Raw genomic sequence first — 17799 nt, 5'->3', positions numbered from 1 at the left:
AAAGCTTTAATTTCACTCACTTCTGTGATGCATTCTGGGATACATGATATTAATTTGGAGTGGCCATTGCTGTACGGCACGGGAGTGTTACTCCCTGTGAAAGAGCGAAGCTCTTCCATTAACACTAATAAACCTAAAACGATTTGCGAGCAGATCCCAACGTACTTGGCTTCTGCAGTTACACATGATATTCATGTACATGGTCAGTCATCATTGGGAAAGATCAACACATTGGTTTAATTAGCCCAAGCGATGCTTGCAGCTGATCAGTTTACTGAATCTAGCTGATCCCTTGATAGCAAAGAAGCAACCTGAACCTCAGGAAAACATAGATTTTTTTGTCACAGAATGCAAGCCAAAACCTTGGTGAAACTGAAGATCTGAAGACCGAGGGCAAAAAAAAAAAAAAAAAAAAAACATCCAGCAGGTATTGACTTCAAGGAATGAGCCGCTTCATTTGAGTATTGAACTTCCATTGGTTGGTATTCCTCATTAAAAAAGTATACACTTATGCACCATCTGGTCCACTCGCCAGCTATAGAGCTGACAGAGACTCTTTTGAACCCAAATACCGCTAAGCCATCTATTTCCTTTAGCAAAAAAAGCCAAAATCTAAAAAAATGACTTGTGAGGATTTTGAAAAATATTGCCAAGAAAAATTTCATTGTGAACAAACTCCACAAAATGTTTTACTTGAGTAAAACATTTCATTCCGCTGCTACTGAAGTGGATCCTTTGTCACAGTGTATGGTTATCGCTTTGTACGAGCATGACAGAGGGAAATGAAAGCTCTTCGTTATTCGGTGTTTCTTCATGAATGTGTTTGTCAGAGAAAGCTTGAATAGTGTATGTGGAAAGAGCGGAAACAGGCAGGAAATTAGTTTATACTGAAGCTCTAAGACCTCCTCATTCTGCCTTTTAAAGTCCCATTACAAAAGAAAACTGCACGACACCAGTGTAAAAGAGAAAGGGAAACATCTCTACTTTATTACACAACAGGTTTCAGAGCAGACAAACACTTCCATGTTCTCTCAGGTTGGAGGTGGGGGGGGGGTGTCCATTCTGCTGGAGCTGCCCTACTGCTTTCCATTGCATTCGTTCTTTCATTCATCCATCCATTCACTTCTCCTGTACCAATTCAAACATCCATTGGATTGTTCATTCGTTTAAATCGAGCACTGCATTCATCCACGCATCCGTAAATTCACCCCAAACCATCAGTTTCCTCAATTTGACATTTGTTCATTAATTAACCCACCCAATTCTCTACATTTTATACAGTGGAAGACGTGGTTGGTGCTGGCGACGACCGAGCAGGAAGAACTACGAGCCTGTCCCCGGTCGATCCGAATTCAGAAGACAAGATGGCAAAATCAAAACGCGACGAGGGGGGCGGTCCGACCCGGTGGGCAGGGTGCGGTGGCACACCCGCCCACGGACCACCTCACAGATGTTCACTACACATCGGGCATCGCAGGTAAACGGTCACCCGTTCTTTCCACGCCATAATTAAGCAATTCTCCCGTGTCGAACAGAACATAAAACAACCGCAGACACATATCCAAAAATGTGCCCTTTACATTTCATTTCCCAAAAAACAAAGAACCAACATAAACCATGAAATGTTAAATACTTAACTCTGAGACAAACATGAATGCCATTTTCTATATTAAATAATTTACACAGACTGTTCTCTTCAGTCTTTTCAGCAGCAAATGAGACAGATATTATGAACTCCTGTTTTCTTGTAGCTGTGATCCCCTTAGGCACACAACTGAGGATTTCTGATAAGAAATGAAAACCACAAAAGTTAAATAAAAACAGCAAGCAACTTTACAGCAGGTTTTCTGCACAAATATTAATTGAAGCTTACAAGAGAAACAGGTCGGAACAGACTCGTTCATTGGTTTATCAATTTCAACAATGGTCAATTTTGATTTGACATGGGCAACCTTTTGGCTAGATATAAGAAAAATAAAAAAAAACAACTTTGGGCATTGGTCATTATTACAAATCAAAGATCGAAGATCACGGGTCACAATATCTGAGTGGTGGCCCAGAAGAGATAATAAAAGCGCGTGGAAAAGCACGCGCAGCGGTTCTGCATTCTGATTGGGTTAGGAAGCACGGTTGCTCAACGCGTCGCCGTGCCAGTCGAACGCGCCTGACGCTCCCGATGAGCCATGCGCTCGCGCGGCACTGCGGACCGCGGGCACCGGCACGGGACAGCGCTTCATGACACGGAGCGATGCTACTGCTAAGCGGAGCGCTGCTCCAGACACTGCAGGAATTAAACGCCGCGAGGCGCTGAGCTGTGACCCGCGATGGAGAGCATCAGGCACAGGGGCTTTGGGGGGAAATGGCATGTTTGTGATCAAAGTCAAAGCATGCGACCGTTATGTCAACAGCACAGTCACATGGTGCTCCGCCTGCCCGGAAATCAGACCGGGGGAAAAGAAAAAGAAAAAAAAAGATACTAAAAATCCCAGCAAAAGTGGTAGCCCATCTATTCTGTAACAAGTCATAATTGTTATAGTAGGAATTGTTGGAATTGCCCCCAAACATAAAGAGAAAATCCCTAAGAAACAGGGAGAGGCAATGCGGATTGGCTGAGGTGCCGTGGAGGAATCTGTCTGCACTCCTGTGTGTGTGCTTCAGTTCACTGGGTCCTGAGATGAGACTGGGTAAACAAGGCCGCCTGAAAGCACTGTCCTGCTTGCTGAGGCTTCATGCCTTTGAAGTACTCCACTCTGAGGGGAATAGACGTGCTACACCATAACGCTCATAAGGGTGGTGCTGTACCGTCCGTCTGTGTTGCACCATCACTGTCCAGAAGGGTGGTGCTGTACCGTCCGTCTGTGCTGTACCATCACTGACCAGAAGGGTGGTGCTGTACCGTCCGTCTGTGCTGTACCATCACTGACCAGAAGGGTGGTGCTGTACCACCTGTCTATGCTGCACCATCACACTTGGAAGGATGGTGCTGTACCGTCCGTCTGTGCTGCACCATCACTGTCCAGAAGGGTGGTGCTGTATCGCTTGTCTGTGCTGCACCAATACGCTCATGATGGCGCTGTACCGTGCCTCTGTGCTGCACCATCACGCTCAGAAGGGTGGTGCTGTACCGTTCCTCTGTGCTGCACCATCACGCTCATGATGGTGCTGTACCATTGATATGTGCTGTACCTTTACTGTCATACAGATGCTGTACCCCAGGTCTCTGCTGTACCTTCACGGTTGGAGGGAGGTGTGCTTTGTGGCAGGGTGGGCAAGCTGACTGGGGTGTAGGGAGGTCCAGGTCTTCATTCTGCAAGAGGCAAGAAGAGAAACACGTAAAAAACCTGGATTAAGCAATATTAGTTTCCCCTGACACATCACACCCAAAAGGTAAATGTTCCGGTACTAGGTCTAGCACACAACACCATAAAATGTATTCTTTATTTATATGCTTGTCATGCAACTTATATTTAAAGACATTTTCCATTTACTGGGCTGGATGTTTACTAGAGCAATACAGGATGCTCAATGGCACAATGGCATCGCTTGGATGTGAACCTGCAACCACGCTACATGTCCTGTCCCCCCGTCGCTGCTCCAGGCTGTGCTGGCCATGGAGAGCTTGCAGGGTGCTTACGGGAGGCTGATCCCGTTAAGCTGCTAAAAGCCAGGGCCATTTCAGTGCAACGCAACATGGAATAAAGCCTTAATGGTTTGGGAACAAATGGTCTCCATGTTGCTTTTCCGGCAAATTATAAAAACAAGTAATGAAGTCCTCAGTTTTAACTGAATATGAGCCCACTTACTAGCAATATAACAACTCCTGTTTTTTCAAAGTGAAAATATGGCTGTTAGGGTCTATTGTTGTAATAAATGTTTTTTACCGCTATGTATAATACGTAATGTGATAATGATATTCTCGCTAACTGATTACCCCACCTTTGTGTATTTTAATAGCTGATTTCAATCGCATGATTCACAAATGGACAGACATTTTAATTTTCCAAATATTATTACTGCAAATTTACATACCAACCATGTACGCAATTCTAAAATGGCAAGAAATGACCTTGTGACCTAAGAAATCCACATGGACAAAATTTGGAGACTTCACCTTGAAAATTCACTAGCATGAAACAAACTTAAATCTATACTTCAACATGACAGCACAAAGGTTTTTCTGCTTCTCCAGAACTGTTCTCAAACACAGATGGATTTAGGAACCCTCAGAGAGGAGTTCACCACTGATTCAGGCAAGATCAGGTAAAACTTCAACATAGCACTTCACTTTCACCAGTGAGGGAAGTCCATCATCTAACATTAACAGCAGTGACCATAAACAGAGATGCAGGCTCTGCGTGAAGCTGGGAGAATGAATGAAGGATCATGGGAACGAAAGACCTGCAGAGGGTCCACTACATTTGTAACTAACAAACAAGCATCGGTGTTTCCCTAGCAACCCATAAAACGGCACCAGACGAGCAGCACGGAGCGAAATCCCAATGACATCATCTTCTGGCAGAGGCAGTCTGGGAGATCTGCCCCCGTGCCCCGCGCCACACCCTGCCCCCACCCCCTGCCCCCACACCCCCAGGATTAAGAGAGGTCTGCTAAGGGAATGTCCTGTTCTTTCCGCACGTCTGATCTGCTCTCTCACTCCAGACTCCTGCAGGCTTTTGTTGTCGTGTGCTCGTTACATAAGCGCCCCAGTGATTATGTGGTCCCAGCAGGGGGGTACCCACAATTACAAGCCCACGGTCACCAACCAATGCTCCTGACTCTGCTCACGGAAGATCCGCATCCCTGTGACTGGCAGCCAGACAGACAGACACAGTTACTCTGTGCCCTATATACGGATGTAGCGATGTGCAATGATTCCTCTGGACTCCAAATGTCCTCCCTGTATTGACCAAATACCTCCACTAAACTCCATTACCCCCCCAACACACACACTCTTTTATTTTATTGTATATCTACCTCATCCAAGTGTGTCTTCAGTGGCTGCACACAGACACAGAGTCTCAGTGCTCTGCCTTCGCAGCTTGTGACTAATTTGTTCTGACAGCTGCTTTTGGTGCATTCTGGGAGATCACGCAGTGCGAGAGAGTGATGGGCCAGTCACTGTGTGTCACCGTTCCCACGGACAGCTACTGCAGGCAGCACGTCAGGACAGCTCGCAGGCACGAGCGGTCTCACGGACAGTTACCGCAGACAGCGAGAGCGGTCTCACGGACAGCTACTGCAGGCAGCGAGAGCGGTCTCACGGACACCATCAAACGGGAGCCCAGCTTTTCATCAATGACCTTTCAGCGTTCTGATCACAGCCAAAGTCTCAGTACAGCACCAGCAAAGAAATTCAATTCCAGCGCTTTCATAAGGCGGGGCTGCACTTCCTGTGAACACGCGTGTCATTTCACAGCGCTGACTGGCGAGTTAGCGACAGAAGGAGCGATGGGAACTGCTCAGCTCTAGCTGGCCTAAGCATGAACGTCGCTGATAGAAAACCACAAGCGGAGTCACCCAGTCTGCACGACACATACCACACACAGCCACATCGCCAGCGACCCCGTGACTTACAGATTCTTTCCCACTGAAGGGTGTGACATGGTGGGACGAAGGAGAGAGGGTTTGCCTGGCAGCGGCTGATCTGGGGGGGACGGGGTGGGGGGTGGGGGGTGGTGGGGCGGGATCAGGCCATACGAAGCCCACGGACTGACTTCCCCTTTTAAACACGGCTCTGAAACATTAGCTGCTGTTCACCCTAAATCCAGCAGGGACAAACTCAGAGGCATTTCCACCGCATGTTTGGGAGGGGGGGCAGGGGGTGGCCTAATCACACTAAGGTCAGAATCTCCTTTTAGGGGTGCGTGCGTGCGTCTCTCTCGCACCAGCGAGACCACAGGTGCTGGGTGGAAGGAGTCCAGCTTGGCACCGGGAGATGCATTTAGGCTGGGTGAAGACATGCAATTGCCACACTCAAACTGCTACACTCTTGTAGCTACTAGTTTTTTTTCTTTTTAAGCTTCGCAACACTAGTCAACTGACACTGGTCAGATGAATGCAGTGTATCAATGTCCTACATGCAACTAGAAGCCGGCGGAAGCGGTAACCTAGCTCTAACCTAACAGGTGCCAATCTGTTAGCTATCCACTGCTGTGTAAAGGCAGTCAGGCTGGTCAAAACGCACAGCTGCAAACAGTGCCAAGCGCAATTAGCTACAACCACCGTTTGTTCACTACCCGCCTGTACAGCGCACTTACTGCGCAGCTTTCCCATCATGCCTGGCACCAACCTATGACAAATAGACATACTCGCTTTACCTGCCATGGGGACGCTTGTCTCAAGTTGCACAGCTAGCCTAGCATTATATGCCTTACTCTCAAACAATAAACAGATGCGACGAAGAGAAACTGATGAAGAGATGCTCATTTCCAAATGCAGCGGAAAGGTAGCCTACTTTATGTACCCGAGCAACCAGTAATTTCATATAATATCTCAATTTCAAAAAACCCAACCAATATCATTTAAAACAACCCAAGGGTAAAACAGCCTTGTTTACAAGTTTTAATTTGGCGTCAATAATTACAACATAACAAAACCATCTCTGGCCCATGAACATAAATGAATGAGCTCAGGGTGTGTATTTCTAAAGGCTCACTCAGCAAAATACACAGTAACACCAGCTGCAGAAGATGCACATTGAACAGCTCAACTGGAATTTTAAGGGGCCATTCCAAATTGAAGAACAAAGAAAAACATTTCCCAAAAAGGCTGCACACAAATACATTCCAAATCGGAAATAAACTTTCAAAATACCGGAATGTAATTATGAATTGCGTAAATCGTGTAATTACTGTATAGGGCTACGTTACAGAGCCACAGCAGAGAGGCCCCACCACCTGAAGAAAATGGCAAAAGAAAATGAGCATTTTAACTGAGCAGGAGTGAAGTCATTTCTGTGAAAGCAGCAGAAAGAACAAACACAAAATGTGCACCTTGGTCCCCATAATTATCTGAACAGAAGCGAAAACCACCAAATGTAATTTAGCTAGCAGAGCTGAAGTCGTACCACATGCCCTGTTTTGACACCGGCTTTCACCAGCCTGTCTACAGTCCACTGGAAGCTTTCAGTTTGTACAGACTCACCAGCTGCATGCCCACATCCTGCCCTCCTGCCTGCCTGCCTGCCCGCCTGCCCGCCCGCCCGCCCGCCCGCCCGCTGCTGATGTGGGAAAGCCATTAACCGGTTGGCTACGAGGCAAAAAATAAGTCATGCAATGGTGACCTGCTTTGGCTTAAACTCTAACATTGTGTAATGGCACAAAACTGATTTATATCATTTTATTTAAAAAGGTTGTAAATCAAAAGAACATCCGGAGGAGAAAAAAAGCCTTTAAAATGGAAAGCTAAAATCAGGCAGATGAAGCTTTTCTTGCTGAGAAACAAAGAATGCAACGCTTTAATCATAGCTGTGTGATGTGAAAGCACTTTTGACTTTGCTAAATTCCATTCCTTTCAGCAAAGAAAAGCCTTCCCTCCCCCTCGATCCCCACATGTTTTGCCGACTTCAGCAAGTTGAGACACACGCAGGTTTTTTCCCCGTTCGGCCCCCTGGATGCTGTGAACCCGGGGGGGCCCTGGAGCAGGTTCTCCCGGTGCAGCACAGCCCTCGCTATGTTTGGCAATGAGGTCATTTCCACTGAATCTTCACCAGAGCAGCAAACGGACAGAAATGTAGCGTGTTTGACTCCCTGTCTCCACACACCTGAGCCGTAGCATGATTTAAGGAGCGGCGCAAGACCGAACGCAAACATTTCCAAGTCAAGTCAAGCTTAAAGACACGAACAAAGACAAGTTTCCCAGTCTGTATTATATCGCTACATAAAAATGACATCACGAAGCGCTTAAACCTCATATGAACCAAAGAAGGCTGCAGTGTGCTGGTTCTATCCCTGGATCAGATAAAAAATGAATGCAGCTATTGATGGTGACGGCTATAGCATCTATCCTGCTAGACAAGAAGAATCACTTAGCCTAATTTCAACAATTGAATTTTTACGGCTGAATAAATAATACTCAGAAACAAAAAATAAGTGCCCATCAGCATGTCCTTGTTATGGACAAAAAATAAAGAAATAAACCCCTGCCCTAGAGGTGAACTGGGGGGGGTGGGGGACCTCACACAGGACGAGCGGAGCAGCTGAATAAGAGCAAGAGTAGGTCTGCACAGCAGAAACAAAGGAGGGCTCAACGCAGCGCATAAAAACATGTAAAAGTTTCCAGCTTCAGGCAGAGACATGCCAGAGCGGACGCACTTCACAAAACTTTCCACTGCTGCTCCCGTGACCTCGGCGATGAGGACATAAATAAGGACACAAGCACTTGTGGAAATAATGTCATACGGCTGCGGGCGCTGAGCCGGGATGGCCGCCGCAGAAGGGACGCACATGCAGCCCACAGCGGCTGTTTACAGTCTAAATGCAAACACGGCCAGGTTTCAATAAGTTTGTTGTAGTTTATTGTGGCTTCTCCTGGACTCCCGCCAAAAAGGAGCCCTCCCATTTCTTCGCGGGAAAAGGGAGCTCTGCAAGCCGAGAGGCTCTCCCCCCCCTACCCATCCCCCCGAAGAGCAGACGACCACTGATCCCGTGTCTGATCAAAGCGAGCGAGCCCGTCGGAGCGACGCGGAGACCCGCGGGTCACACAACCTGCCCCGGTGACCGCCGGACCGGCCAAACCTGAGGAACAGCCGAACGCCCCGCCAGGCCTCTTTTTGGACACGTTTTACTAGGACGGTCGCCACGTAGACGCAGCACAGATTAGCTGAACTTCACAGTGCGTACCTAGGCTGTCATCGGTTCAGTGTGTGGACCAGACGATGATCTTGATCTTTACAAACGCCAGCCCCCCGCGAACAGCGCAGACCCTTCAGACGAGCGGCTGGCCGGGTCTGTCCAGACTGCGCTGCGCTCTCCCCCCTGCACCGAGCTCTGTGTGCGTCTGGTCTGGTCTGGCCCGGGCCCAGGCCGGCCCGGTTGCCAGGTTACCCTCGGCCAGGGGTGAAGTGAGGACAGTCCGCCGTGCGCTCCAGCGGGGCCGGGCAGATCACACAGAGCCGGGCGGGGCGGGGCGCCGCCGAACGCAGGGGCGCAGGCATCCCTCGCCAGCCCCAAACAGAAGCCCCACATGTTCGCAAAACTTTGGGCCAATTTTCACACCTACTAGAGTGTATTCAAACAGACTCTTAAACTTTCTCCCCCACATACTCGTGCGATGGCTGGTTTGACTTCACACTCGCGATTCTGAAGTGCACCACAGTCCATATGCACATGGTGATCCATTCCCCAATTCTACTGGCCCCAAATCGCAGGAGTTTACAGAAAGGGGCCAATCATGGAGGAGCGCTCGCAAAGTGACATGCTTGCCATTCTTCTTTTTTTGATTTGGCGGGCAAACCAAATGGAACTGGATGAAACGGAACAACATGAGACTGCCGAGATTGCGTGTAGTGAACGGAGTGCTCTTGGAGAGGATGCTGCAGACGTGCTCTTACTGTCAAAAGGTTTCAGAGAAATCAGGATCTGATGGCGCACGCATTCATCAGACTGTAACTGGGACCAACTGCTGTGGCCCGCCACCAAGGTAAACACCGACTTAGTGCACAAAGTCCACTAAAACACGTAAACGAGCTACGCGTACTTGTGCAGTCACAGCTGCAGTAATGAGTCATTAATATCACACTATAATACAAATGTGCAGATGACGGACAGCTGTATATACTACAAAGTATGTACATCTTTACATTTTACTTTAATTGTGAAATTTTAAAAAAGGATATATAGGCTATTCAGGAAATTGTAGGGAGCGTGCTTTAGAGTGCTTTTTTGTCATTTCAGAAGAAGAAACACTGACTGTATTAGCTAGTTTTTCCACTGTAAATACCGTTAGAACTTTAGCTGAGAATTCTTATAACAAATGGGGTTAAAATACACAATAGGTCTACTTAACAAATGTGTTTAATGATGGACTGAATCAATGAAGAACACTACCCTTGGAGGTGGTTAAAACTACTGTGATACTCCGAAAACAGAAAATCAAGGCAAATCAAAGATGTCTTTCACACAGCGAACCGTACCACAGTTCACAGAAAGTGGACCCCCAGACCCCTGTTTTCACATGGACTTGAAACTGGCATTTTGGTGCTTGCCAGATTTAAAAAAAACTTTCAAACTAAACTAAACGTACAGCTTTCGGTGTGACAAAACAGCTTATTACTGTGAAGGACCCACAGAAGACAACTGATTGTGAATAAACATTTCCCTGTTCCCAGGGGTTATGTTCCTCACGCACACTTCCATAGGAAGTTAATGCATGTCATTGCCAGGGCAGTTTGAATGCCAGTGCGATCTGTACGCACCCGAGTCACGCAGTCAGGCTCTCCACCGACCCTAATGCTACACGCTTTCAATTCAACAGCCATGCGGGACGAGGCAGAGCTTAAGGACTCGCTTGTGTACGACTGTGGAGCTGCAGGGCCGGGCGGAGGAGGGGTCTGGGATGGAGGGACATTTGCAGATGGGTTGAGAGGTGCCCCCCTCCCAGCAGAACATCCGGAAGCTTTACAGGAGCCCCCATGATAAGACGATCACCGAAAGAGAGGCGCCGAAATCACAGGACCATTGCCACTGAGTTTCAGCCCTGGAGCTACACTCTAACTCTCAACACCAAACGCCCCCCCTTTTATGGACATTCCTGTACAACCCCTCCTTCAAAAAGCCCCCGGCCCGGCCAAACTGGTGTTGTGTGCAAATGCTAAACGAGTGCAAAGACATTGCTCCATTCAAAACATTGCAGCTACCAAGGTAGTCTGTTACCAGACATCTGGACATTGGTTGATCACTCTGAAAACAAATTTTCAGTCACACAGTGGGTACTAAGAATGCAAATGTGGTGGAGCACAGTCTGATTCTCAGGAATGTGTTAACAAGAGCCTCTTTTCCTCACTGGGAAGTGTGAAGTCATTGAAACAAATGTGTATTAGCCAATAAACCTGAATGGAGCATTTTTCCCCAAAAGAAACCTCTTATCTAAGCGCCATGATGCTGTGCCGTTTTCCCCCCAGTTTTCTGCTCTGAAAGTCACTCCGCATTTGCAGGCAGCATTTGAGGGCAGATGACTTGTTCATTTCTGCTCACTCTGCTTCTCTCGGATATGGCTGGCCGTGACACCGACAGAAGATCAGTAGGGCAGATAATGAAAATGTGCACCATTTTCACTGCCTAGGCATCAACTAAAATGTGAGGTTCAAACAACGAAGCTCACGTGGCATAAAAAAAAAACCTGTATTTTCATTCCAAGGTCGGTTTGATTCCAGGGCAGTCCATGACCAGGGCGCCGTCCTGCCTACACACAGCTGACCAGCCCGTTATAAAGAGCGCACAATGACAGGCAATTCAAGCATCGGGGGAAAAAGCGGCAGCAAAAAAACAAACTTCCCAACATACATGCGCGCAAGCGTGCGCCGACACGAGCTAGCATGCACGCACACGCACTCTCAGTTTCTGGCGTAAACAGGACATTGTTTTTACCCTCAGCATGTTAAACACTTCCCCTAGATAAGACGCCCCTCACAACCCGATCCCCCCACTCCCCCCCCCCCACTCCCCCCCAACCTAAATCCCATAAAGGGTTTCCCACAGGGGCACACATGCAGCGGAGCAAGAGGGTTACACAACCATGCGTGCCCCCCCACCCCACCCCCACAGCCCTGGATAATCACCGCTCTAAAGCGTGGGATGCCTGCAATTTCACTCCCTTTCAATTATTCATTACTCCGCACGACACGGACGCGAAAAGGCCTCCTATCTTCTGGACGTGTGGGATTTCACGCAAGTGCTGGACGCCATAACCGGATCCACACACACACTCACCAAAACAAACACTGCACACACGCTCACAAACAAATGCACACTGGCCTCGCCCCACCACTCTCTGTGAAGGCTGTATTTATAGGCAAGTGAAAAGTACTTCTGTGAAAGCCTGTTCTGGTGACCAGAACAATGGAGGATACGTTCTCATGTGGAGACACCATGCGGTTCGATATTAAAACGGTTTTCCAGCCAACGCCAAAACGTACATTTCAGTGAATGTTTTTTTAAAATAAGCAAATATTTACAATAACCCTTCCAGTATAATTATACCTTTCACACAAACAAAAAGCTTGTGATGCATTCACTGTGTCCCAACATTCCATTCCCAAACCAGCCATCATCCGCATGTGTACAAACCGGCAATGTAGCTTAGATTTTAGACTGGAGACCATAACGATGAACGTATATCCACCAGCAGACACACCCACCCACACACCCTACACACTTGTTCCTAGCAACAGACCCTGTGACTGTTTCTCATGCATCATCAGCGAACCACTGTATTAAAGCATATGTAAAGAAAACTACATAAATAAATCAATAAGCTCATATCAACTCCTTCTCCTCCTTCTCAAGACAAGCTTAGCTTTTTGGTTCTCAAAACTACACTTTACTCCAAAGATCAGACAACAGGAGTGCATGTCGCAGAAAACATACAATAAACTCCTACTCCCATACAATCATTTCATGACGACAGTATCTGCTTGGGGCAGAGAGATAACGGCAGTGTGCGCGTGTGTGTGACGGGCTGACCTTCTCTATGTGCCGTGGCTTTCCGCAGGTCTTCCTCCTTCTGAAACCTGATGCTGGCGTAGGTGCTGGGGTCATCAGAGGGCCCGGCCCTGGGCGGGTTCTGCTCCTTGGCCAGGTCCAGGTCCATGTAGTTGAGGCCGTTCTGGAGGGCGGTCGGCGGCGTCGCCTCCCTCCTCTCGCACGGCCCCAGCTCGCCGGGCTTCAGCCACACGTTCTCGAAGGAGGCCGAGCTGTGGCGCTTCACGTCCTCCGCGCAGGGCGAGGCCGCCGCCACTCCGGCTACCGCGGTCGCCGAGGAGAAGGTCTCCGAACTGTGCCGCCTGCGCCCTTGCGGGTCGGCCCGGATCACTTTGGCACCCTGGTTCCGGTTAGGGCTGGAATTGACCCGGGAAAAAGCGCTTAACCCGGACATTGATCCCATCAGCCCAAGACAGCTGGGGTCCGGGACGTCGCTCACCAGAGCCCCCTCCTGGTTGGGCGGGATGGAGCAGCTGGGGGTCTCAGCAGCGCTGCTCACCTCTGAGTACCCGACTACCATCTGAGCTTCCGGGTAGCCTCGGCACAGAGCTCCGAGCTGCATGTGAACGTACTCACAGGTCTGCACTCCTGCACAGGGACCTGCAGGCGGAGGGGCGGCAGGGGCAGCCTCTGCACCGCCTTCAGAGCAGGCAGGGCCTGGGGCTTCAGGCCTGGGCTTTCTGCCCTGGGCCCCCAGCTCCATGTTCATGTACTCTGAGGACCGCAGGGCCTGTCTCTCGGAGTTGCTCTCCGCAAACGCGGGCGCAAGGAGGGAGGCGAGGCTGCCGGAAAAAGGCCTGTCGTTAAACTCCATGTCAACGTACTCTCCGGGGCTCGTAGGTACCGGGGGGAAGGGGCTGTCCCGGGCCCGCGGGAGCGTGCTGGCCCGGCTGCCGTCCAGGGAGAGGCGCGTCGGCCGTGTCAGCCTCCCGTCCGCCTCGTCCGGCGGTTTGACCGGCAGCTGCCCGCTTCCCTGCCCTCCCAGGCTGTCACTGCTGGTGGAGGAGGAGGAGGAGTCACCGAAGGCCAGCCGGGCGGAGCTCACGGAGAAGCGCAGAGGGCTCTGCTCCTGCTTCCTGTGGGCGTGCCTGAAGGAACGAGGTAGCGAGTAGTAGGAGTGCCTGGGTTTGAGCGCCTCTTCAACCTGGTTAAAGTAGCAGTCGGGCGGAGTGCTGGTGGTGGAGCAGCTCGCGGGGGACATGTTGATGTAATCCCCGCACAGGCCTTTCCCCTCGCTGCCCTCGGACAGCGTGGGATTAGCCCCATTGGTCCAGACTTTTCCAAAGTTTGCGCTCTCCGGGGAACAGCTCACGCTAGGCGACATCATCATGTACCCACTGGAGTCCACTCTGCAGTGTGGCCGTGGACTGAGGATCTGTTGGGGCGCAGACACACTTTTGGGACTCATGGGCATGTAATCATTGCTCTTGCAGGCAACAGGAGCCACGCCTGGTGACATGGGCATGTACCCATCATCCACCAGTCCTGTCCTGCTGCCCTCCAGGGGCAGGTCCAGACTCTCCTCAGGATACGACTGCGATGGCAGAAATGCGGACTGCCTGTATGACGATGTCCTGCCGTAATTGGGCATCATGGGGGCGTACTCCTCCAGTGACGCAGTGGAGGACTGCGACGGGGTCTTCTGGTGACACACGGTTGGGGGCGAAGCACCCGAGGAATGGGTCCGCTTCCTGAAGCTCTTCTCCAGCTCGGAGTCCTCCAGCCGGGGGGGCGTGCAGCGAGGCTGGGGGCGGCTGCAGTGCCCGTTAGGCACAGGGCTGGGCTTTGCCATGGACATGTAGTTATTCAGCTCTTCCTCCCGGGCCGGTGGGGTGTGCTCCAGGGAATCGGGCGTGGCACTGCGGAAGGAGCTCCGGAAGTCACAGGGGCTGGAGCCATACTCGTCAGAGGAGATGAAGCCCCCGTCGCTGGGGGAGCCAGAAGCAGAGGCGCTGGAGCGGCGGGGGTACAGGCAGTCGGAGGTGGACCCATGGCCGCTGGTGCTGCTGGATGAGAGGCTGACGGGGCTGGTGGCCGAGGGGGAACAGCGGGAGGACGGCATGGGGATGGACCTGCTGTGGCTGAGGGGCGGGTGGAGCCGGGAGCTGCCCCTGTGCCTCTGAGCGTGCGTCCGAGCAGAGCTGGGACTGCCTGGGCTACCCTCCACAGAGGCCGGCCTGGACATTGTGCCCTCTCCATCGCTGCAGGCTCTCACTCGGAAAGAATGACTCTGTTTCCCTCGGGTCGCCGGAGACGTGGCCGTAACGCTTTCTGCCCGGGACCTCCTGCCGAGCCCCACCTGGCTGGGGGGCGGGTTGTTGTGGTGGTGTCTTCTCAGCGGTACAGAAATGGGAGTGGAGCAATTGGAGGAAGACTGACTTTTACTCCTTGGGCGAAATTCCTCACTCATTGCTTTCATGGCTTCTAGAATAGTTTCGTGCATGTTCTGCGCTACAACTGAGTCATCAACTTGCATCCAAAATTCCCCGGGTCCTGTAACGGCGGATCTCCCCACTTCGATGAAAAAGAAATTCTCAGAATGACCACATCTCCGAATGTTCATCAGCTGCAGAACAACAGCGGCTGCGTCCGAGTTCAGCTTAACAAAGCTGATAGTTTTATTCGTTAGGCACAATCTGTAAATCCCGATCAAATTTTTTATTTGTCCCAGTCCCTTTGGTTTTAAAATAACTTGCCAAACTTCTTTGAAGGCAGGTCCCGGCGTGGCCTCTCCGTAAGTGTCCTCCCCCATTCCGCTGCCCGCGGCGGGCTCGTGCAGCTTACCCCTGTTGTGCAGGTCGAGCAGCGCTTGGTACCACAGGTCCTGCTCCTGTTCACTATCGGCTGCGATTGCAAAATATTCCTCCTTAGTATACAGCGCCACCAGATACTTGTTTTTGGAGTCGGCCCTCTTGTTAATATTGAAGCAACTCTCTAATGGAATCGATCTCTTGGGAGCGCCCGATTTGTGTCTCCATTTTTTCTCGTTTTCGTAGTATTCCAATCTGGAAGGTCCAGAGACACTTGAAGTCCGCAGTACAAAAAATCTCCTGTGCATGCTTTTGGGTTTCCTTAAATAACCCACCTTTCTCACGTCCGAAAAACAACCATGATCGGAGGCCGGGCTTGCCATGTTCGGAAAATATGTGGCTGTATATACTGTGTTCAAAAAGTGGAATAATCTCTCGAAAACTCCAAATCATATAGTGAGTCAAAAACAGGTTGCACAACGAGACTGACTCAGCTATCTGCAAAACACGTTTACGTACCCTTGTTTCATTAGCTAGCAACCTCGCTAACCTAGCTAGCCAAGAGAGCGGTTCAATTAGGTAACAGCTCCGTGCCAAAACAATCCCTTGCTAGAGTACGGGACCTTCGCAGAGTGTTACATCTTTAAATATTTCAGCATTTAAAATACACTCGCTGTGTGCCATATGCATGGTAAACTACTCAAAGATTTGAGTAGAAAAAATAAAAGAAAAATTGTATCTGCTTTCAGTCCGGAGTTCCAAATGCACGACCAAAACAAGCACCGTTCCCGTACGACCCCATAGAGATAACCAGTTTGCTGATTCAGTCAATATCCCTGCAAACGTAAAAGTGCAAACAAGAAAAATAAAAGAAAATATGCACCCGACTTTTAAAAAGAACAGAAAAAACTCAGAGGACGCCAAATGTGCAAAACCGGCACAATGCGCTGTATTCCGATAACTGTTTTCTCGCCCACTCAATTTGTGAATCAAGAGCTCCAAAAACAAGGCGCCGTGCCTGTTTGTGTGCACAATCCCTCCTGCCGACTCCAGCTAGCTCTGAAGGAGGTGAACACGTGATGACTCGTTGCGTGGACAGTTCAAAAAGGAGGTACAACCTACCATGGCAAAACACTACGGTTCGACCCGCCTCCGTAGTCTGATTGGCTAGTAAATTCACGGGGACTCAAATAACCCCATAGCAAAAGCCGGGAGAAAATCTTGGGCAAACTACTTGTTTAGATTATTCTTGGGTCCCGATTGGACAAACATTACATCAATCTAACTAAATGGCCAAATGTTCCATTTGAAAGTTAGATAGAGCTGAAGCCGTCGTACTAATCTTATAGTAAAGGTAGAATAGCGACGGACGCCATTCTAGGTCGTTTGTTCGTGCCGAAATATGTTATGTATTGTCATGCATTCGATGCTACCTTGAATAGCAGGTGTAATCGAAACGCTTAACAATTAAGAGGTGTGGCAGGCTGTTGAAATAGTAGTTGTTCTCTGAAAGTGACTGATCGCCCTCTTGAGTGATTCTAAATTACTTTCAAGTAGCAGCCTACGCAAGCCTGCTAATGTTGGCTTTAGCGCCAACATTTTATAAGTGCGGTAAATTTTCTATATAGCGTTATTTAATCGTTATCGTTGACAATTCGGACTGAATTAGAAGCGAATTATTAGGCTACAGTTTATTTCGTCCATATTTTCATTCAAAAACTTTTCTTAAATTCGTATATAGCTGGCACTTGGATTTGACTATCATAAATATTCTCCATATTGTTACACCAAGAAAACAAGGAGCTGCAATATGGAGAATTTGAAAACAAATTCTGCAATACAATTTTACGTTACCTATTACATAATGTATAGAAATACGTCATGAACTGATTAGGCTATACTAACATCTATTTATTATTCATTATGCTGGACCAGTTTTGTGTACATTACTGGTTTGTGTACTGGTTTAGGCTCAATGAACGGTTCATTGCTTAGGCTACAGTAGCGGTATCAGTATCTTAAAAAAAAAGAAGAAAAAAGCCTGGATTGTCCACTGCAGCTTGACAGACCCCACTCGGGCGCGCGCTGCCCAGCTCACCACAGTGACTGCACAGCACGCAAGCTCAAGCCTGTCCACTCTCCATCAACAGCCCTGTCAGCTGCAGCATCAAATAAAACAACCGGCTCCTTTTCGTAGCACACTGTTTCCACTGATTAGTTCTAAATGATTAGGAAAGCACGTACATAGTATTTCAGGATTGGGTAAGACAGGTGAAGCCTTTGTTGTCAGAGACCCATTTAACATCAAACAACACCAACGATTAATACACCTGCAAAAGGTGGTTGAACTC

The 17799-nt window shown here is 49.2% G+C and overlaps 1 protein-coding gene across 4 annotated transcripts; it reads right to left on the bottom strand.

Annotated features, from left to right (window-relative positions):
- Positions 1-958: 958 nt before the first annotated feature.
- On the bottom strand, positions 959-16569 carry irs1 (insulin receptor substrate 1). Of its 4 annotated transcripts, XR_010324429.1 has the most exons (4): positions 12681-16569; positions 3104-3307; positions 3014-3061; positions 959-2872 (listed from the first exon to the last, which is right to left on the bottom strand). XR_010324429.1 is itself a non-coding variant. In XM_064301408.1 (2 exons), exons 1-2 carry the CDS (start codon positions 15829-15831, stop codon positions 3303-3305), a joined length of 3156 nt encoding a protein of 1051 aa, XP_064157478.1. In that variant the 5' UTR covers positions 15832-16569; the 3' UTR covers positions 959-3302. The 4 variants fall into 4 exon arrangements, 1 of the variants encoding a protein (XP_064157478.1); XR_010324428.1 differs by having other exon boundaries at positions 3014-3307; XR_010324427.1 differs by having other exon boundaries at positions 959-3061.
- Positions 16570-17799: the final 1230 nt, after the last annotated feature.

This window comes from Anguilla rostrata, chromosome 12 (assembly GCF_018555375.3).
Source record: "Anguilla rostrata isolate EN2019 chromosome 12, ASM1855537v3, whole genome shotgun sequence".
Taxonomy (NCBI): Eukaryota; Metazoa; Chordata; class Actinopteri; order Anguilliformes; family Anguillidae; genus Anguilla; species Anguilla rostrata.
The sequence above is the reverse complement of the archived record's forward strand: the minus strand, read 5'-3'. Positions and strand labels throughout refer to the sequence as shown.

Coding starts and splice junctions, on each gene's coding strand:
- irs1 (XM_064301408.1), bottom strand. CDS start 15,831: ATGGCAAGCCCGGCCTCCGATCATGGTTGTTTTTCGGACGTGAGAAAG.